At 50.9% G+C, this 19,649-nt stretch overlaps 1 protein-coding gene across 1 annotated transcript; it reads left to right on the top strand.

Moving 5' to 3' along the window:
• Window positions 1–858: 858 nt before the first annotated feature.
• On the top strand, window positions 859–3,311 carry NKX3-2 (NK3 homeobox 2). The gene is made up of 2 exons (XM_088164436.1): window positions 859–1,255; window positions 1,718–3,311. Exons 1-2 carry the CDS (start codon window positions 859–861, stop codon window positions 2,194–2,196), a joined length of 876 nt encoding a protein of 291 aa, XP_088020562.1. The 3' UTR covers window positions 2,197–3,311.
• The last annotated feature ends 16,338 nt before the right edge of the window (window positions 3,312–19,649 follow it).

The following is a 19,649-nucleotide window of genomic DNA, read 5'->3' as shown; positions in this document are numbered from 1 at the left end:
AACGCAATGGTGAAAAGCGCATTTTTCAAAACCGTCCGAGGCTGATTTGCGTTTACCCCGACAGCGCGGGGCTTGGGCGCTCACCCCGCCTCACATACGGCCCCGCACCAGCACGGTCGACTCGGCCCCCGACAGACTCAAAAAAGGCGAGTTCCGATGCTCTTCCCTAGCGGCACGCAGCAGCGTACGCCAGACTGCGGCGTTGGTCCCATCCCCGCGACTTTTCCCGTCGGGACCGGACCTTTCCCCGGCGCCAGGCTGCAGCGCTGTGCTGAGGCGCGGCGAGGGGGGAAACACCCTAAACACCTCTGAACACACTCTCCAGGTGGAAGCCGCCGCTTTCCGCCACGGAGAGGGACCGTCCCTTCGAGGGTCTCCTCGACCGCGGGCGGCGGGGGCGCCCCGCGGGCCGCAAGGGGTTAAGAGGCGGCGCGCCCCGGCGCGCGCCCCGCGGAGCCGCAGCGGCCCGCGGCGGGAGCCAATGGGCGGGCGGGCCGCGCGGGGGCTGCCCAATGGGAAGGCGCGGGGCCGGCGCTGTCAGGCGGCCGTGAGGGATGGCAGCGCCGCCGGCAGAAAAAGCGGAGGGCGGGCGGGGGCGGGACAGAGCGGGGCGGAGGCAGCGCCCGTGCCGCCAGGGACCCGCGGCGGCGCCCGGCGCAGCGCGGTGGCCCCGGTGGCCCCGGCCCTATGGGCGGGCGGGCCGGCAGTGGCGCAGAGAGGCTGCTCCCGCTGGCGCCCGCCCTCCCGGCGGCAGAACAGGGCCCGGCACCGGCGCGGCGGCGGCCGGCGATGCGGTCGCCCAGCTGAAGGCGCGGCGCGGTCCGCTGCTCGTCCGCGGGGCTTGCCCGTCGCCGGGCCATGTCCGTCCGCGGCGGCAACGCCCTGACGCCTTTTTCCATCCAAGCCATCCTCAACAAGAAGGAGGAGCGCGCCCGCCACGCGGCGGGGCGGCCGCCGCCCCCGGGGGCTGCCGGCGGCTGGCGGCTGTGCGGCGCCGCCGAGGACCCGCCGCTCCCCGCGCCCGCCGCCCGCGCCCCGGCCCTGCGGACGCCGGCGGGCTGGGACTCGGACTCCGCGCTCAGCGAGGACCCCGAGGGCGAGCGGCGCTCCGAGGAGGAGGGCGCCGGTGGCAGCGCCCGCGCCGCAGAAGCCACGGGCGGGGGGCGGCCGGCGGAGGAGGAGGCGCAGCCCCCGGAGGCGGCGGAGCGGGACACCGCCGGCCTGAGCGACAGCGAGATGTCGGCCGCCGTCTCAGGTAGGGGCAGCCCCGATGGCGGCTCCTCCGCACCCGCGCGAGGAGAGCGGGAGGGTCCCGGCGGGCTGGGAACGGGAGGTGATCGTGGCTTTCCGCCGGCTCCCCGGGGTTGTGCGACAGGCTCGGTTGAGCCGGGAGGGGGAGAAAAAGCCCGAAATGCATCCCGCGGGGCGAGGGAGGGCGGATCGGGGAGGGCTTTTGGCCAGGCTGAGCCCGCAGCCCGCCAGGGCGCCCGGCGCTTAAAGGAGAGCGAGAAGCCCCGGCTGGCGGCGGCGGCGGCGGCTGTCCCGGCGACGGGGCGGGCAGCGGCTTGGCGGGCTCTCCGCTCGCCCCGTCGCTGCGGACCGGCCGCAGGGAGCGCGCCTGGCCGCCCATGCGCGGGTGCGGGCCCCTCGAAGAGCGGGGATGCCGCTGTCCCGGTGCCAGCCGGCCCTGACCGCCGTGTTTTCGCTCTGCTTGCAGATCGCAGCCCTCCGGAGGAAGAGGACGGAGCGGGCAAGTGCGGGAATCTGCTGCCGGGGGAGGAGGAGGCGGCGGCGGCTCCGAAACCGCGGAAGAAGCGCTCTCGCGCAGCCTTTTCCCACGCGCAGGTCTTCGAGCTGGAGCGGCGCTTCAACCACCAGCGCTACTTGTCGGGGCCCGAGCGGGCAGACCTGGCGGCCTCGCTGAAGCTCACCGAGACGCAGGTGAAGATCTGGTTTCAGAACCGGCGCTACAAGACCAAGCGGCGGCAGATGGCCGCCGACCTCCTGGCTGCCGCCCCCGCCGCCAAGAAGGTGGCCGTCAAGGTGCTGGTGCGCGACGACCAGAGACAGTACCACCCTGGCGAGGTGCTGCGGCCGCCCTCGCTGCTCTCCCTCCAGCCATCCTACTACTACCCCTACTACTGCCTTCCCGGGTGGGCTCTGTCCACCTGCGCCGCAGCCGCTGGCACCCAGTGAGAGGCACACATACACATCCCCCCGGCCCCGACACCCCCACCACACACACTGGCAGCCAGGAAACCCGTCTTCCCTCTGCCACCCCGTCATCCATCAATCCATCAGTTCAGCTTCTCAAGTCCAGAGCCCCAGCTGCAGCCCTCAGTGCCTCGGACAGTATTTATTATTATTTTATTGTTATTTTTATTATTAATATTTTTGGATGGTTCCTCACCCTCTTCTTTTTCAACGTAGGACTTCTTGGCCACCCCCACCCTGACCCTCACCCTGTCCCCATCCCGCTAGCCGAGGACTCTCGCGATTCGGCACAACTTGTTCATGGTATCCATGTTGTCAGTGTATTTGGTGTAGAGTTTTTGTTTGTTTTATTTTGCTTTGGATCGGTAGAGACTCGATCTTGTGTGGAGAAAAAGAGAGTGAAAACAAAGGAGAGGGAAAAAAAGTACAACCCGCAAAACCAAATGCAGCTCAAAAGAGGAGATCAAGGACTCCCTCAGTGGATTGTAAGGAAGATTATTTTTGTCGTCTGAGTCCTTGGTCTTCCAACTTGTTGCAAACTGAGTGTGCCTTGTATGGTGCTGAATGTATGGAAGCCTCTTTCAGGTCCCCCTGCTCTTGTTGCCCATGTTATTCCTGTACTCCATGATCCCTGGCAAAGGATAAATATGTCACAAAAGGGTGAGACTTATATTGAAACTCCTGACTTCTTGTGTTCCTTTTCTTCCTGAGATCTTTCCGTGTTCGGGGAGGGAGGAGTTATGGATTTTTCGCACTTTCCAGATGTATTAAAGTTGTTGTTATTTTTATATTCAATGTGAATATTTCTAGTCAGGCTTTTTAAGAAATCGATGTAACAGGAAACTTTAATACCATCAGTGCCTTTTACAATTCTTCTGCAGAGCTCTCCTCCAGGGGTGGGGATTTCTGATCTGCTCAGCAATGTAATTACAGTCTCTTTCTTCCAAGGTAAATTGTTGCTTTTTTCTTTTCCCTTCTTCTCCCCCCCTCCATTTCTCTTTTAATGGCACTGTGCACTCAACTAGATTATTTACTTCAAATGAATTGTGAATGTTTGTAAGCTACCCGCTGTATTTGTTTAATTGTTTTGTTTTGTTTTTTGGTTTTTGTTTTTTTTTTTTAATTTATAAACTTTAGTTTAACACTTACCTCTGCTGCTTGTGTCGTTCCTGAGAGCGGACACGGGTTTCCCCAGTGATATATTTTCCCTGCAGCAGAGCTCAGGTCGTAGCTCAGACCGCATCCGTCCTTTTCCCATTTGCACGGTGAGGATCGTGGGGCCTGGTGGAGATCTGGGCCGCCTTGTCTGGCTGCGCTGGTCAGCGCTGATGCCCTTTCCCTCCATGGGAGGCGGAGGGGACCCGGGAGCTCTGACCGGGTGCCTTAATCGCTTCTTTGGTAACGCCTGTCCCGGATGGAGCGATCCCCCATCTGCCGGAGAGCCGGGATCGCTGGCTGAATTTACGGGTGCTGAGAACGCGGTGCAGTCGGAGGAGCCACTGGGACCTAGAACTGCTTTTCCCGGTCGATGGCGGCCTCACCATGCAGGCTGCCGCCCCTCTACCGCGGGCCGTGCCCGTTTAAAACCTTGGCGGATCCTGGGGAAGTGCGTGGGTCGGTGGATTGTTTTCTCTGCTGGAGCCTGGCAGAGACAGGGAGCTTCGGCGCCCCGACGAAACTGCTCAGGGCTCAGGATTGGGATGCAAGAGGGGGCTTTGGCGACCTCGACGAAACTGCCCAGGCCGTCAATATCCCGACACAGCCGCGATACTCGCTTGGGGTAGCCTCCTGCCTCGGACTGTATCTCCTCCAATCCTCTGCTGCGAGCCCAGGCCCTCGGCGCGGTGCTAGCAGCTCTTCCCCGCTATCGGCTGCTGTTCTCGGGCGTCTCCGCCGAGGCCAGCGCTGCCCGAAGGGGAGGGCAGGCTGACCGGGGGTGGGCAGCTTTCGCCGGGGGGCTGGGGCCGGGCAGTGGCGCTCGGGGGGACCGACCCGGTGATGGCTGCAGTTCTCTGCCGACAGAGTCCCGCCCGGACCACGCTCACAGGCGGTCGCGTTGCCGTGGCGCCGCTGATTCTTCATCACCGCCAGCTTATTTCCTTTCCCGCTGGTTCTCACAGGCTTTCGCTGCGCCTCTCGGGCACGGAGTGGGTTGCAGGAAGCCCCTGCTGCCCCATTTCTTCCCGGCCGCTATGCTTGCAAGCCGCCCCAAGATGCAGCTGGGCTGTTTTCCCTTTCAGCCCCTCGCTCCGGCCCTCCCTTGCAGTCATTTCGCTTTCCCCAGGTTTTTCCTCCGCTTTTCCTCCGCAGGTTAGATGTCCCCGGGCTGGCACCTCCAGCGGCTCTCGGCGGCAGTGCCAGCTCGGACTGGGGACGAGCCCTCTGTTCCCAAAGCTGACAGCCGTCGTGACACCGGGGGAAATGCTCTGGGTTTGGTTTTGCTCTGCCGAGCGAGTCGGCGGTCCTGCTGCCGAAAGGAGTGCTCCAGATGTAGCAGTCCCTTGGCAGATACGGGAGCACTGACATTTATTTGGCCCCATACCGAAACTCCTGTCTCTTTCTTCTTTTTTTTGTAACTATTTCCTTCCGACATTCCCAACACTTTCCTTCCTGAAAGAATGAAACTCTTGGACGGTAGAATCTGGACCCCCGTGCACTTAGGGAGGTAAAGAGGTGCCACAGCTGCCCCGCAGCTTGCTTTTTCCTGGCTCTTGGGGACGCTTCTTTGCCTGCAGTCCCGTACAAGACAGTGAGCAGCTGACTCCCATCTCAGGTTCGATGGCACAGTTCATACCAGCAGAGGTTTTGTCCCTGGCGGGGGTGGCTTTTGGCAAAGCCGGCTGTAGTTCCTATCGGGCTCCCTGTTCGAGGGAGCGGGCTATTTCTAAGCCTATTTTTTTTTTCCCTTAGGTCACCGTGTTGTATTATTTTGATGCGTGCTTGCTAACGGATGTAGTTCTCTAGGGAACCTCCTGATATCAAAGGGAAGCGATGAGATTCCTTCGGTTGTGACACTGAGTAACAGACTCAGAATATAGAGTCAAACTATTTCCCTATGAACTAGGTAAAATTAACGTGCATTTATTCTAGATCGAAGTTGCTAGAAAAGCTGATCCGAGTGAAGCTGCCGGGAATTTTATTACTGGTGTTTTAATATCGAACATTTATGCATCGACAGTGTCTTCTTTTGACGTTGACAAAATCCGATATTTGAGAAACGTCAGTATTCGATATTGGGAAAATTTAATGGATAATTTAATGGATTTGTTATGGAATTTGAGGCGTTTTCTATTCCTGTTTTTCTTTATAATAAAGCAAACTCTATCTGTGTTTTATATTTTCTTAATGGCAAAATCCCCAGTAAGCGTGTAACTGTATAGGGGCCAAAGGAATTACTCTGTATTTTCGGCGTTGAAATTATCAGCAAAACCTGGGCTCTAACATGCTCTCTTCACACACCCTCAAACACACATTCACCTCATCAGCACATACGCGGCTGCTACGTAAAAATAATCTCCCTAACGGTGTGTCCCAATTTCGGCCTCTCTCACAAAACCCGAATCGTACACGGGCCGTGGGAATAATTTTCCATCTGACCATGGGCAAGCTCCAGTCTTAAAAAAAAATCCTGCAAAGACAGCGGGGAGAGGAGGAAAATACCGCAGCTCCAAGAAATTCGATTGTTGAAATGTAATGTAAATTGTGTATATCTTTGCATATGTCTCCATTGGCGCTTGTGTTTGTGTATTAAACAGTCGCACAGGCGCAGAGTCCAACTCTGCAGCCGGGAGGCTGCCTATATTTAGCTACCTCCCGCTCGCTCGCAGGCTAATAAAACAGGAAACCACGTTGATTTGCCCCCCTCCGCACGTACACACAAAAACACACTCAGGTAGAAATCAGCGACACTTTGCCGGGAGGAAGAGAAGCAGCAGAAGATAGCAGGGCACAGGCAGCCCCCCGGTGGTGCAGCACCTGCCCAGCCTCCCAGGGGCTCCCGGGAGCAGGGGCCAAAGGTGGCCCGAGGTTAAGGGCCTCTCCCCGGCAGGCCCTGGCAGGCTTTTTTCCGCTCCGCTTCTCCTGTCAGTGGGACGGCGACGCGCCCCGAGCGCAGGGAATCCCGGCCGCCTTTCCAGCGGCTCTCCCGGGTCTGCAGCACCAAACCATCGGGGCAGCCGCTCCTCTGGGACGGCTCCGAAGACAAGGACAGGGGTGCTTCCCCGGACGGCCGGAAAGCCAGACCCCGTGGCCTCTGGAGATCCAGGGCACTGCCAGTAGTGTGTGTATCCACCGAGCAGCCTGGCTTTGCATGAGGTGATGGGAAAAATAAAAGGCAGGTCTTTTTGTCCCGGCCACATAATCGGGGATATTACCTCTCCCAACCTTTCCGAAAGCCCCAAGAAAGTGGACTGTTCCTTCGCGTTGTCCGCTGCTGTGGGGAACAACGTGATTAACCGGGGAGCAAGGCGAAACAGGGAGCAAATATCGCGTTTCCAACCGGGTGTCACTGCGGCCAGTGCCGGGACACCGCACCGCACCGGGACAGGCAGCGCTCACTCCTCCGGGGGCGAGCAGAGACGCCGGTGGGCCAGCAGGGAGCTTCCTGGTCCCCTGGGGCTGCCGCCGGTGGGACCTTCGCCCCGCTCTGTGCCCGGGCAGTCGCCCTGACCCGCACCGGGGCGGCTCCGCACCGCTCCTGGCCGGTTTCTTGCCGAGGGACCGCGGGAGAGGGCGGACTCTTACCCGCAGGTGGGGCTTGCCATTTTCCTAGAACACGTTTAATATTTGTGGTGTTGGTTTTTCGTTTTGTTTTGGGTTTTGTTCGTTGCTTTTTTTAAGGGAGGGATGGAGCGGAGAGAGGGCGAGTTCACGCCCGGGCCGGGCCGGGAGGGGCTATCGGGGTGACTGGGGCGGGCCACAGACGAGGGCTGCCTCCTCCACCCCCTACCGCAGACACCTCCCTGGCTCCCTCCTCGACAGGTTCTATGGCCCACAGAGGGAAACCCTGGCAGAGGATGAGGGGTTTGGCTCCTTGGTCCGAGGCCCTTGGGGTGGCTGAAGAACCATCCCCGGCTTTCACTCCGGTGTTTCTCCAGGCCTGTTGCCCCATTCCAGAGCCGCTAGAGGTGTTCGGCATCCTAAAAGATGCTGGCGATAGTCAGGGTGACCCTCGAAAAAAAAATTAGAGTGGGGAGTGGTGGCTGCAGAGGTGCAGGTTAAGCCATTTTGTGGTTCTCAGGTGCGCCTGTGGCTTCTTGCCTAAAATCTGACTCGGCAGTAAAGAGGCCACAGCTTGGACTCCCAAAGGACACGGATGGCAGCCAGCAACACATCCGCTGCTGGAAAAGAAACTAGCCAGGGAAGGCTCTCCCTCAGCAGCACATCGGCGCTGGAAGAGACAGAAAGGGGCGCAGAAGGCGACCTGCAGGAACTACCTGATGTCTACAGAGGGGTGCAAGTTCACCAGAACTGGCGAACGATGTCCTTCCCATCAGAGCAGGGACACAGATAATAATAATAATAATAATAATAATAATAATAATAATAATAATAATAATAATAATAATAATAATAATAATAATAATAGTAGTCGTAGGTATTTTAAACGTTTTTTCTTTATTTAAAAAAAAAAAGGGGAAGGAAAAAAGAAAAGCATGGGAGCTAGGAAGGCCACACGCAGCCTTTTCATGCACGGCCGATTGACAAGTAAAAGTGTTTCCACACCGAGCAAGAATGGTAGAAAACCATAAAACGGGTGGAAAGGAAAAGACGGGTCTGATTTTCAGCCCTGATTTTCAGGGTCTGGAGGGTATCAGCGTGCGAGCAGGGGCGCCGGCGGCCGGGCAGAGGGGCCGGCGCTGGGGTGAGCACTCACGGGACAGGAGCCGCTGCTCGGGGCGGGGGCGCGGGTTATGGCGTTGTTTCCTAAATTGCTCTGTGGGGAAAGCAAATCCTGCAGGCGGTGACGGCTCTGAAAAATACCTCTGCCCGCTGCTTCAGAGCCCGACTTTGCCTGTCGTCTCCGGCGGTCTGAAGACCCCGCTCGGCACCGGTGATCCGCTCTCCCCTAAACTCGCCCGACGAAAACCCCGCTGCTTGTCTCCCGGGTCGGGGTAAATCACTTTGCCCACGGTTCTGCGCCGCGCTTAAAGTGGCCGGAGAAACGCTTTGTGTAGCAAAGGACTCGAGTGATAATTAGGGATGAAATGCGCGTGGAAAGGACTAATATTATTTTTGGCTTGTGCGGGAATAATACAGATTTGCAAACTGTACGAATAAAGCTGGGTAGGCTGGAAGGGGAGGGAGGAAGGCGGTTCTGCCGGCTGTCGGCAGAGCTAAGACTCGGTGGCGGGGTTTGTGCCGGACTCCTCTGCTCAGGAGGCGAAAGCGAGGGACAGGTCGTGTTTGGGACTTGCCTTTAGGCGCTCGACTTTAGGCGATACCAGGCGGCGGCAGGGGCTGGCGGGGTGCGCAGCCCTGAAGGCACCCCCGAGAAGCCACGGGGACGTTTTCCTTCGTGTCGTGCGCAGATTTACCGAGGAGGAGGCATTGCCACTCTATTCTGCACGGTGGCACAGTACTTCACAATGAACACATGAGACAAATAGCTTTTACTTGTCTTATTATTAAAAATAATAATAAAAAAAATAATAATAGATGATTCGCGGTTCTCTTTATTTTGAGAGTTAACAATAAAAAATGGTGGCAAAGGGGGAACTTCTATGGACGTACTACATTTTCCCAGCGACCAGAAAAAGAAAAGAACACACGTGCTCATTTGCTGGTTATAAACCCCACTCTGCAGGGGTGCAGACTGTGATTTTGTCGAGCAACTGTGAAGGTTCCTTTAATTTGTCTGAAATTCTACTAACTTCCCGGATTAAAAAAAACAATGTCTGGAAGAAGCAGACGGGTTTCCTCGGTCTTCGAGGAGAGATTTTGCTTTTTGCTGTGCGTATTTGCGGCCACTGGTGTCCGTGTCAGGTCATGGCTCGTGGGAACACAATAGCATACCTTTACCCAAAATACCTCCAAAAGATACGGAAATAACCACTTCGTTTTTGCGAACAAATTATTTCACTAAAAAGGAACAGAAACGAAGGTGCAAGGAAAAATTCTATCGCAAGCCCTCTGTACGGGGCGAACTTTAAAAAAAGAAAACCCTGGCATTTTTATCTTGGAAAATAATATATACAAGATTGCAACATGGAAACTACTTGTAAACAGATCTCCCCTCGGGAAGAATGTTATTTTCAGTAGGGTGGCAATGCCCGCGGCCAGGCAGGCGTGGAGGGGATTAACCAGGGCTGGAGAACGCGGAGGGGCCGGGACCGCTGCGTCCCGTGGCACCGGGGGAGCGGGTCCCCGGACATCCCCTTATACCAAGGACAGGAGCAGCTGCGAGGGATGCAGCGTGTGCAAGGCAGAAGGCATTTTCCAGATCTCTCCCCATTTTTTCTCTCCTGTACCTCCGGGAGGTGCCTGCTGGCTGCTCGGGACAACTTCCCATCGCTGCCGCATCCCGGCCGGCTCTTTGCTTCTTGCCTCCCACTCCCTGCAAAATCTTCTCTGACTGGGCGAGCGCCTGTCCCCTGTCCCCTGGCCATGAGCAGGGCCGTGCAATCTCGCGGCAGAGCTCTCGTCACCGGCCGTAGCGGGCAGCGGGGCGGGAGCTGCCGGCGGCCCGGCCCCGGCAGTGCAGAAGTCCCAGCGCCTCTCCCGGGCCCGGCCAGAGCCCCGCGGGGCTGCTCCCGGCCTCCTGCGGCCCGGCAGGGAGGGTCTTCTCAATGCCAAGCCTGTGTATTTGTAGTTTGATTTCGCACGTCAAGGATAATTTCTTCATACAACTTAATGGACGCGGCTTGACATCCATAATGATCGCTAATCATTCAAATTATTTTTGCTAGCGCCCAGACATGTTCCAGTTGTTGTGATAGATCGCGTTTCACCCATAATGACGGACAATTACCATTTCTAATTCCCCGGCTTTTGACACCTAAATCCACCCACCATATGTGGCTGAAACGCGCCGGGCTCGGCGGCAAGGTCCTGATGACATTTGCAGCGAGTCCTTCTCCTCTGAGGGGGGCACCTGAGATGCCACCCACCCCCTGGCACCCCTGGCCCTTCCCCAGGCCGCCGGAGCCCCCTGCTCGCCATCGCAAGCCCCCGGACGGCAGCTCCCCGGCCGTGGGTGTGCGTGAGCCGGGCCGGCGGGGACCCAGCCGGGCTCTCCTCTCCCCGCTCCGGCATCCTTCGGGACAGCAGGGCTGTGCTCGCCCCCGAGGCGCTTACACACCTCAGAGGAATCCCAGATGGAAAGCGGCTTGATCCGGGAGACAGGGCAGTTCCCGCGGGCTGCTCCATTCCCGCCGCTCTTATCACCATCGCGGCCAGAGAAACCCGCGTGTATTCGTGCTTCGATCCTCCACGACCCACGGCCTCGAACTGTCCTCTGTGGGAGAGACAGCAAAGCGTGACGGGGAGGTTGAGCTGCAAACACGGAGTGTAGTGCCTTTCCATTGCTTCTACCACGTTTTCTGGGGTATTTACCCCCGCAGCTCCCCTAGAACTAGATGCACACTATGTAGAGTGTCACTGTGGGACCCAGTGCAGCCAGTGGAAGCAGAGTGGGCAGCTCCGCGCCTCCGTCCCAGTCCCAGCACCAGTCGCCCGGCACGGCCGGGCCGTCGGGGCACCCACACGCTCTGCGGACACATGAATCCCTGTACTGGGTCTCGTTTGACAAAAAGAAAATCACCCTGGGTGATTTCTTCGGGGTTATTTGGTTTTATTTGCCTTATGTTTGTTCGTTTAATTGTGTTTGGTTTTGGTTTTGTTATTGTGAATAAACAAATTAAGCCGCCGTTGTTTGACTTTAATCCCAGACGGAAGCGCCACCGCAATGTCGATGGCACAAAGTTCCTGCCCAAGTGCTGCAAGGCAGAAACTCCACGTTTCTACAGAGCGGCAGGCATCGTCTGCTTTTTAAACCCTGGGTATTTCAGCTGCATCAACTTTTGAAGAGTCACATGAAACATTTCCTTCGTCAGGAATAACTGACTGTGGATCCCCAGTCACAGTTGCAAGGGCTGGCAGAGGGAGTCAAATCAGATCCTGAGGTTGTGCCACTCCGCCCCGCATTGCAATGTTCCCTGGCGCACCCACGGGCAGTCAGAGTGACAGAAAAGCTCAGACGGGGCCACGCAGGCCTTCGTGTTTCCAGCGGAATAGACAGGGGGCTAGCGATTACCGGGGTGAAGATCACATATCGGAACATGCCAGTACCCCTGGTGACATGAGTCCCCAGGCTGTCCCCCCGCGAGTGCTTGTACAAAACCTGCCATGAGCTCTTTTTTCCGCGGGGCACTGACACAGCGCCTGCCGGCCGCGGCGGGGCAAGAGAACCGACGGGCGGGACCGGGATGGGGACGGGGACACCGCCGGGCGAGAGGGAACTGTCATCGTGGGGAAAGTGCTGAATCCGGCCTGGCCGCCGCCCGGCACCACCCCGGCCCTGCTGCACCTTCCAGGGCTGCAGAACGGCCCCGCAAAGGGCAAACACACCTACCCCCGGTTTGGACAGCTGAAGTGCAGGAAATAGGTTCTCACTGCCTTTTTAACCCAGCAAGTGCAAGGATTTAGTCGTCCATATACTTTAAAATAAAGACTAGAGGGATTGCCTGTCTGAGGTTTCTCAGCTCCAGAGAAGGCATTTTGATGAGGAGGTTTATTTCTAGTTAAACTTTCAAAGTAAGTCGGAGGTGTTATTGCACTTTTCCCAAGAATTAAACAAAATACTTTTTCATCCCTCGAATTCGAGCTAAAGATGATGGAAAAAAAAATCACCAGCCCAGTACATACTAAAAAACCAGATCAACTGCGTGTCAGCCGATACCGGCTGACTGCCGGGAGCGGGGCTCCTTCCCTGGGCAAGGCAGGCTGGGCTGAAATGGCCAAACACACCCCTGGTTCCGAGACTGGGGGTCCGAACTGCATCATGCAAAGGAATATTCCCACGTCCCTCAGTGGGAGCGAGACTATGGCTCAGGTGCTCGGTAGTACTAAGGAAGTCACGAAGGACACACCAGTAAGAATCCCGCAAATTCAGCAGAACAGCAATTGCGAATGACCTTCCCTCACTTTGGACATACAGGTTTATTCCAGGGTCTTTAAAATTATTTTCCCCTAAAGTTTCTGCGAGGCGTCTGGACTCAGCTCCACTTCGGGCAGGTTCGGTCTGAGGTTTTTGCCACAGTTTGGACCCTGTTCGCACCTTCTCCACTCTGACCTTCTCACGCACACCCTCACTGATTATAGTGAGCTTCCTAAAACCAGGGAAAACACCATGGCATTCAAGAGCTAGTAAATAAATTTTCCTACATGTTTTTGACAAAGATTATCCTCTTACTATATGTATTGATTGAATGGTGATATATATAAATCACCCCCAAGGGGAAATAAAGAAAAAAGAGAACCTATATGTTCATTCTCTGCTAGGATAAGGAAAGAAAAGCAATGTTCCAGAGACAGATAACTTGTCCTTGATAACTTTGTAAGATACATATTACTTTAGGTCTCAACACACCACCTTAGATCTGGAGATCTCAGTGAACTGTGTGGAGCAAAACCTATTCTGCAGAGTGTACTGTACCTTTATTCCTTCTGCAGAGTATTTTCTAGGTATTGTTGGAACAGAATGGTCTCCTCCTCGCTTCCTAGCAATTGTTCCACAGTGGTATTAAAGAAAGGACGAGGACCTCAGCGCTTCTTGCTGGTCTCCTCACTCAGGAGATCCCGCTGGACCGTCCCACAGCCCCGGCTGGTACGTGGCGTCTGACACTGCCATCTTGTGTTCTAGTTCCAGCTGTTATTTACGAAACCAATTTCACCGAAAACGTGTAGTTGTGAACATAAAACACATGCTCTCAAAGGGAGGTGCCAAGTTCCTGTTTTATTTAAAAGGCTAAATTTCAACATTTTAGCTTCTAGCTAAAGAGCAAAGTTTAAACATTTTTGAGCCTGTGAGATCCTCATGAAGATGAGCAGGTTTCTCTGTCTCTGTCACGGTACAGCTATCTGGTACTCTCAGGTCTCTCCAGTGTCGCTTTTCTTCTAGCTACGTTTACCATTTTCTAGGAAGAAAGTAGTAGAATTTATTTATCCTGTGCAGACACAAACATGAAGATCATGTCAATACTCCATGGCATATTTTCTGCCTTTGCCACCAATGCTGTAACCTAAGACAAATCTCTGCAGACTCACCATGCAGTTTTGGCTTCAATAGCTAAAACTGCACGAAAGAGAAAAGCTAAGGAAAATCATTCAAATGAGGAAAGACAAAGACATTTTACCCTGTCCTAATCATTTGAACTGATAGGCACAGACATCAGGTCAGTGAGGACAGATGGAGGTGAAGTGAAATTGATAGACAGGTTTAATATCCAGTAATAAATGTCAAAACATTTTGGGCAGCTGAAAAGAGAAGAGCAAAATGGCAACAAAATGGGCATCTCTGGAAATACAAGTGCTGTCAAATTGTACCTTTATTTTTTACTTATTTTTTTCTTACAGAGAAGGCCTAATGGCATGCCAAAGTTTATTTTATGTTTCTTGACTTCTTTTTTAGTGTTTTGACCTTGATTACTTAAACACTGTTTTCTTTCTTCATTAAAATAGGTATAGATTCCAAATCACTGTAACCCTGTAAAAGTACTAAAATCATGTAAGAATGGTTTTATTAGAGTAAGTGATGAAAACTTTCTGGTCAAGACTTCAAAACATGTCAAATTAATAATGAACAACTTGTGCAAGGTGTTGCAAATAATGTTAATTAAAAATGTCCATGCGCAGTCCCTTTGAGGGCATGTGAATAAATATCTAACAGTTTCTATTGGGGTTTTAGTTCATACTGAAAATGAGGAAGTCTTTATAATTCATAACTATTACAGAGTCTTTATGAATGCTCTTTCTCATATTTCCCACTGGAAACCATTAGATAATCTGTTTTTATTATATAGAGCCAAACATTTGGCTTAATATTTTTGTTTCAGAACAGACCACAGGATCATGGGGATATTAGCCATCCCATAATTTTTAGGGGTGCCTTAAAGTCATGTACATTTATTCCTGTCTTGAGAGTTTCTTTAAATTACAATCTTTGATCCTTGTTCTTCTAAAAATGTTACCCAAGATACATATAAAACAGAAGTTTCCTACTCTGTGTTTTTTCATTAACCTTCCCACCCACTAATGCTGTGAATTTAAGAGTCTACATAATTGAGTCTGTAAATTAACAAAAAAAATCCAGACAGCCAGAGCAACCAAGCTGTAGATGGTATATTGGCCTTAAAGTTCTTATATTAGCACATTAAGCAAGCAGAAAGGGAGCTTTTCATTATGCCTAGGGGGTTTTTTTGTTGGTTTTTTGTTTGGTTTTTTTTTGTTTTTTTTGTTTGTTTGTTTTTGGTTTTGGTTTTTGTGTTTTTTTATGGCAGCAAGATGCATTTCTTTCTCTGACCTTCCTTCAGAGCCATGATACTTTAGGGGCCAAAGGTGAATTAAGAGAGATAGGAAAAGTATGTGATGGACGGATTATGCGAGTAGGAAGCAATGGACTGCAAGAGTAATTCAAACTAGTTTTCAGTGTTCTAAACTATGACTTATTCAGCATTTCAAACTGACAGCTTGTAAATGTAAATTTTATTTAATGCAGAGCAATAAAATTTTGTAAGTTTCTGTCATTTTGAATTTTAGTGGTTCGAACTGAAGCCTCCAGCCTTTTAAATCACAACTTGTAGGAGCACAGCTCTAAAGCATCCATTACTCTTAAATGTGTGCTTTTCAAAACCTCATTATTGCCTTTGCTCACAAAATATTCTTGTCAAGATCCAGGTCTGCATGTCTCGTGTCAATGACAGGCTGACAGGCTCATGCCCTCTGTTATGTTTACAGTGTATATTGTATAAAGTTTTCTGCTCTTTATTCTCACTAGGCAGAAAATAAAACAGGATTAGCAGTGATATCACCCTGCAGACCAGCCAGATTCTCTCCTTTGATCTCAAAAAAATTTCTTTGCATGTGCAGTGCAAGAGTCTGGCTCAAGGATCCTTGTTTTGCTCTTGAGACAGACATTGCCTGATTCAGGAAAATGAAAACATACTAACGCCTACCAGTTAAAGCTGAAATCTAGCAGGCAATATCTTGGAAAAGTTCTTGCCTGACAGAGTGAGATCAGTGGAGAACTTTTGTAATATTTTACTGGATAACAAAGCTCAAGTAGAAGGCAGTTTTGCATAGGCATAGGATTGCAGGAACTTAGCCAAACAGCTCAGAAATTTATGAGACCAATTTTTTTTTTCATAAGATTACAACTGCCATCGAAGAAACAAAGTGAAGTGACAGAATTGCACAGCATCCAACAGGTTTGTGTTTGCCAGCAGGGATCTAAAATCCAGCCACTTCACTTGATGTGCTCCAGCAGTCACAGATACATACTGTCTGTGTCTCTGTCTGTATCTGTGGGTGCACATTTGTCCATTTGAAAGGAACACTAGCAACTCAAATATCATATTTCCTTTGAAAAACATGTATTCTAGTTACAAGTAAGAATAGGAAATCACTCCAAACATTTCAAATTGTCTTGAATGATGAGAAGGATTAAAGAGACACCACATCTAATTTTAAGTCTGAATCTCAATTCTCATAGCAGTCTAGATATTTTTATAATATTTCATTAAGTCTATGTAATAAGCTGAGTAAGCTCTCAATTCATTGAATATATCATCAAACCGAACATGAGTTTGAGTGTGTTATTAAGTGGCAAGAATTTTACCTAAATAAAGTAAGGTAAAAATAACAGAAAATGATCCATTACAAGATGTTCAAAGTATATGTGGTGAAATTCTCAGGAAACAGAAAATCATACCTAATCTTTCACTAATAATAATTGCATATTCTCAAAACCTTAATTGCAACGTTTCTTCTTGGTCTACTTGAGTACAGTATTAGATATGCAAATTCTGTCACAGTTTTCTTTCAGCTTTTCCTAGTGTGCTTCTCTAACTCTCTCTTCCTTAGTATTTTCTATATTTATCATGTTGCTAATACATCTCTATGGTTTGGCTCGATGTAGATCTGAGATAATCATACCATAAAGCACTTCATCTCCATCAGAAACACCTACAGTCTTGGCAGCAGTAATAGAATTGCCCTCAAGATGTAAAGTTTCCTGGGAAGAAATTAGTTTGGAAGCACATAAGCTAGCATTGAGGAAAAACACTTTGAGTGAGTCACAACTTTTGATACCACATCAGAAGAAAATGGATACAAAATAGAGGTTTGAAAACCAGTTATCCCAGAGATGTAATTCTGCTAAGGATCATAGTCCCTTATGGAAAATTGGGAAATAGTTCTAATTTTAGTTTGTCATGTGCAATAAGAAAGACTAACAGAAAAACTATCAGAAATGTAAGTTCTCTGTCATTCCAGCTGAGACACATTGACACTGAGCTGTGAACTTTATTGTGCTAAATGATATAAATAGTGTCTAAGAAAGCAGGTTTATTGGAGCTGTGACAGGCCAGCTAATGAATTGGCACCCAGATCTCAGCCAGGATCTCTCCAGTTTGTGGGATGTCACAGCAGCTGAAGCAGCTGGAGGGACTTGTGTCCACCCTGATTGCTCATGTCATGGCTTAGGTGGTGATGAAGACGAGCTCAGGTGAGGCTGAGCTGTGGGTGAGGTGCAGGTGCACACCCATTGCTGCCAATGGTGGCAGCAAACCATGGAGAGGGTGTGGATGGTGACACCCTGAACTGCTGCAGCCCTCTGCCACAGCAGGCAGTGACACACACAGAAGACATTTCAAAGCTGATTAAGATATTACATTAAGCTATTCAGATGGGGATCATTTTCTGGCAAAGCACACTAGGATAGTTAGAGCTTTGCCTTCATTTGCTGATGTGGCAACGAAATGGCACAGCTGATGGCTGACTGGATGGTTTGTGGAGGAAATACTAGGCTTCATTCTCTGGAATACTCTATCTTATATAGAGTAACAGGTCATAGCTGAGTTGGAGGATACTAAATGACACTTTACAGATACTTCAAATTAATTTTGGACTGAAATAGTTGTCTGCTCAAGAAAATCAGTCTTGGGTGTCTGCAGCCAGTGCAAACTTACCTTTCCCATTAAATTTTTGCAGGAAAACGGGCATCCAATAACTCCAGACTGAGCTATACACCTGACTGCATTGCTTGAATATTCACAGCAGCTAAAATCTGTAGTCAGACATGAGGATCTCAGCTCACTCGGTGATGTACAAAGGTATAGCCAATAGATCATATTTGTTCCTTAAAAACTGCAAATTGCCATCTAGGAAAAAAGAAAAAAAATTGCCACAGTCATGGGGGACAATCGAAGAACAATGAGACAATTTTATACACTACGACAGACAACTGTACTGGATCATTAGTACCTTCCAGCTGACAAGTACTTATAGATGAGGTTGCACAGGGAAGGAGCCGAGGAGTAGAGGCTCTACAGGGACCAGTATAATGAAGTCTAGGAGTCTGGGGAACTAATTAGCTTTGAGCACTCTGAAAGCATGGTTGGCATGTGCTGCAGTGAACACAGAGCTGCACTGTCGTGACTGTGACATCTGTAGTTTAATGCCGGAGATAAATGCATATTTGGAGACGTCAAAGTAGGAAACCCTGAGCTCTTTTCTTGCCTTTGAGGATAACAACATATATGACTTTGAGCAGGTTGTCTAGACTTGCAGAAAGGAGATTGCAGAGGATTTCCAGTGTCAAGATTCATTCAACTCATATGTGTGCTGTTCCTTGGATGAAGATCAATAGTGAATAATCATTGCTGTGAAAGCTGATCATAAAAGTGCTGAGAGGGATATATTCACTATCATATTAATATCAAATGATATTTTAAAATAATTTTCAATTAATAATGTATTCAGAAAATTGAGTTTGTCTTCTGAATTGTTCACACTGTCTTCACAGACTGATAGATTATATAAAGGCTTTAACTGACATATTTTCAAGGGATTTCTTTTGACATATAGTTCAGAGTGAAAAAGAACGTTAATAAGGACCTCCAGGCAAGTGAAAAATAGGATACATTGCAACACAGGTTTACTTCACATGTCATATTAATGTGAGAGTTGATTTGCTGAAAGATTTTTTAGATTTAAACATGACAGTGTTTTGGCAGCAGGGGGTGGGGGTGGACATATAGGGGTGGCTTCTGTGAGAAGCTGCCAGAAGCTTCCCTCATGTCCAGCAGAGCCAATACCAGCTGGCTGCAAGATGGACTTGCCACTGGCCAAGGTCAAGCCAACAGCAACTGTGGCAGCACCTCCAGGAGTTAAGGAGAGGGGGGAAAAAACCTGCACAAGTGCACCTGAAGAGAGAATTGAGAGTATGTGAGAAGAACAAATGTGCAGACAGCAAGATCATTGAAGAAGGAGGTGAAGGAGGTGCTTCAGGCAGCAGAGCAGAGATTTATGCCCCTGCAGACCTTTATCTGTAGTGCAGACCTTGGAGAGGCAGGTGCTCTGTTGAGCTCCATGGTGGAGCAGAGATCCACCAGCAGCCCCTAGAGGACCCCATCCTGGAACAGGCAGATCCCTGAAGGAGGTTGTGATCCTTGGGAAACCCACGGTGAAACAGGGAAAGAGTGTGAGGAGTCCTCCCTGCAGAGGAAGGAGAGGTAGAAACTATGTGTGTTGAGCTGACCACAGCCCCTATTCCTTATCCTCCTGCACCTCTTGCGGGAAGGAGCTAGAGAATTTGGGAGTAAAGATGAGCCTGGGAAAAAGGTAGGGGTGACAGAAAGGTGTTTTAAGTTTTAGGTTTATTTCTCTTTTTTCTACTCTGATTTGATTGGTAATAAACAAAACTAATTTTCCCAAGTCAAGTTGATCTTGCCCATGATGATAGTTGGTGAGAGATCTCTCCCTGCCCTTTTCTCAACCCATGAACCTTACATAGTATTTTCTCTGCCCTGTGCAGCTGAGGAAGGGAGTGATAGAGTGGCTTTGGTGGGCACCTGGTACTCAGCCAAGGTCAATCCACCTCAGGAAGATAACATCTATGTCGATTTTCACAGAGAGTAGCTACACATTAAGGCAGAAAAGTGGAAATCAGTAGGTAAGGTGAAGATGGGAGAATTATATACAGAGAAAATTATGATGGATATTACTGAAAGAAGTATCAGGTTGCAGGGGGTGGGCTACCTGAGCAATAAGTTTCAGGTGCAGCACTGTGTAATGCATTTCTTAAAGAGATGCCCACAAAATGCAGGATCAGGCTGATTAACTGGTAGGGGGATTTTGGGAAGCTACAGCAGAGGCTCAAGATACTGGGCTAAGAGAACTGGATAACTGTGGCCTGAAACCCTTGATGTGGGGTAAGA

This window comes from Sturnus vulgaris, chromosome 4 (genome assembly GCF_052056855.1).
Source record: "Sturnus vulgaris isolate bStuVul1 chromosome 4, bStuVul1.hap1, whole genome shotgun sequence".
NCBI classification, from domain to species: Eukaryota; Metazoa; Chordata; class Aves; order Passeriformes; family Sturnidae; genus Sturnus; species Sturnus vulgaris.
The sequence above is the reverse complement of the archived record's forward strand: the minus strand, read 5'-3'. Positions and strand labels throughout refer to the sequence as shown.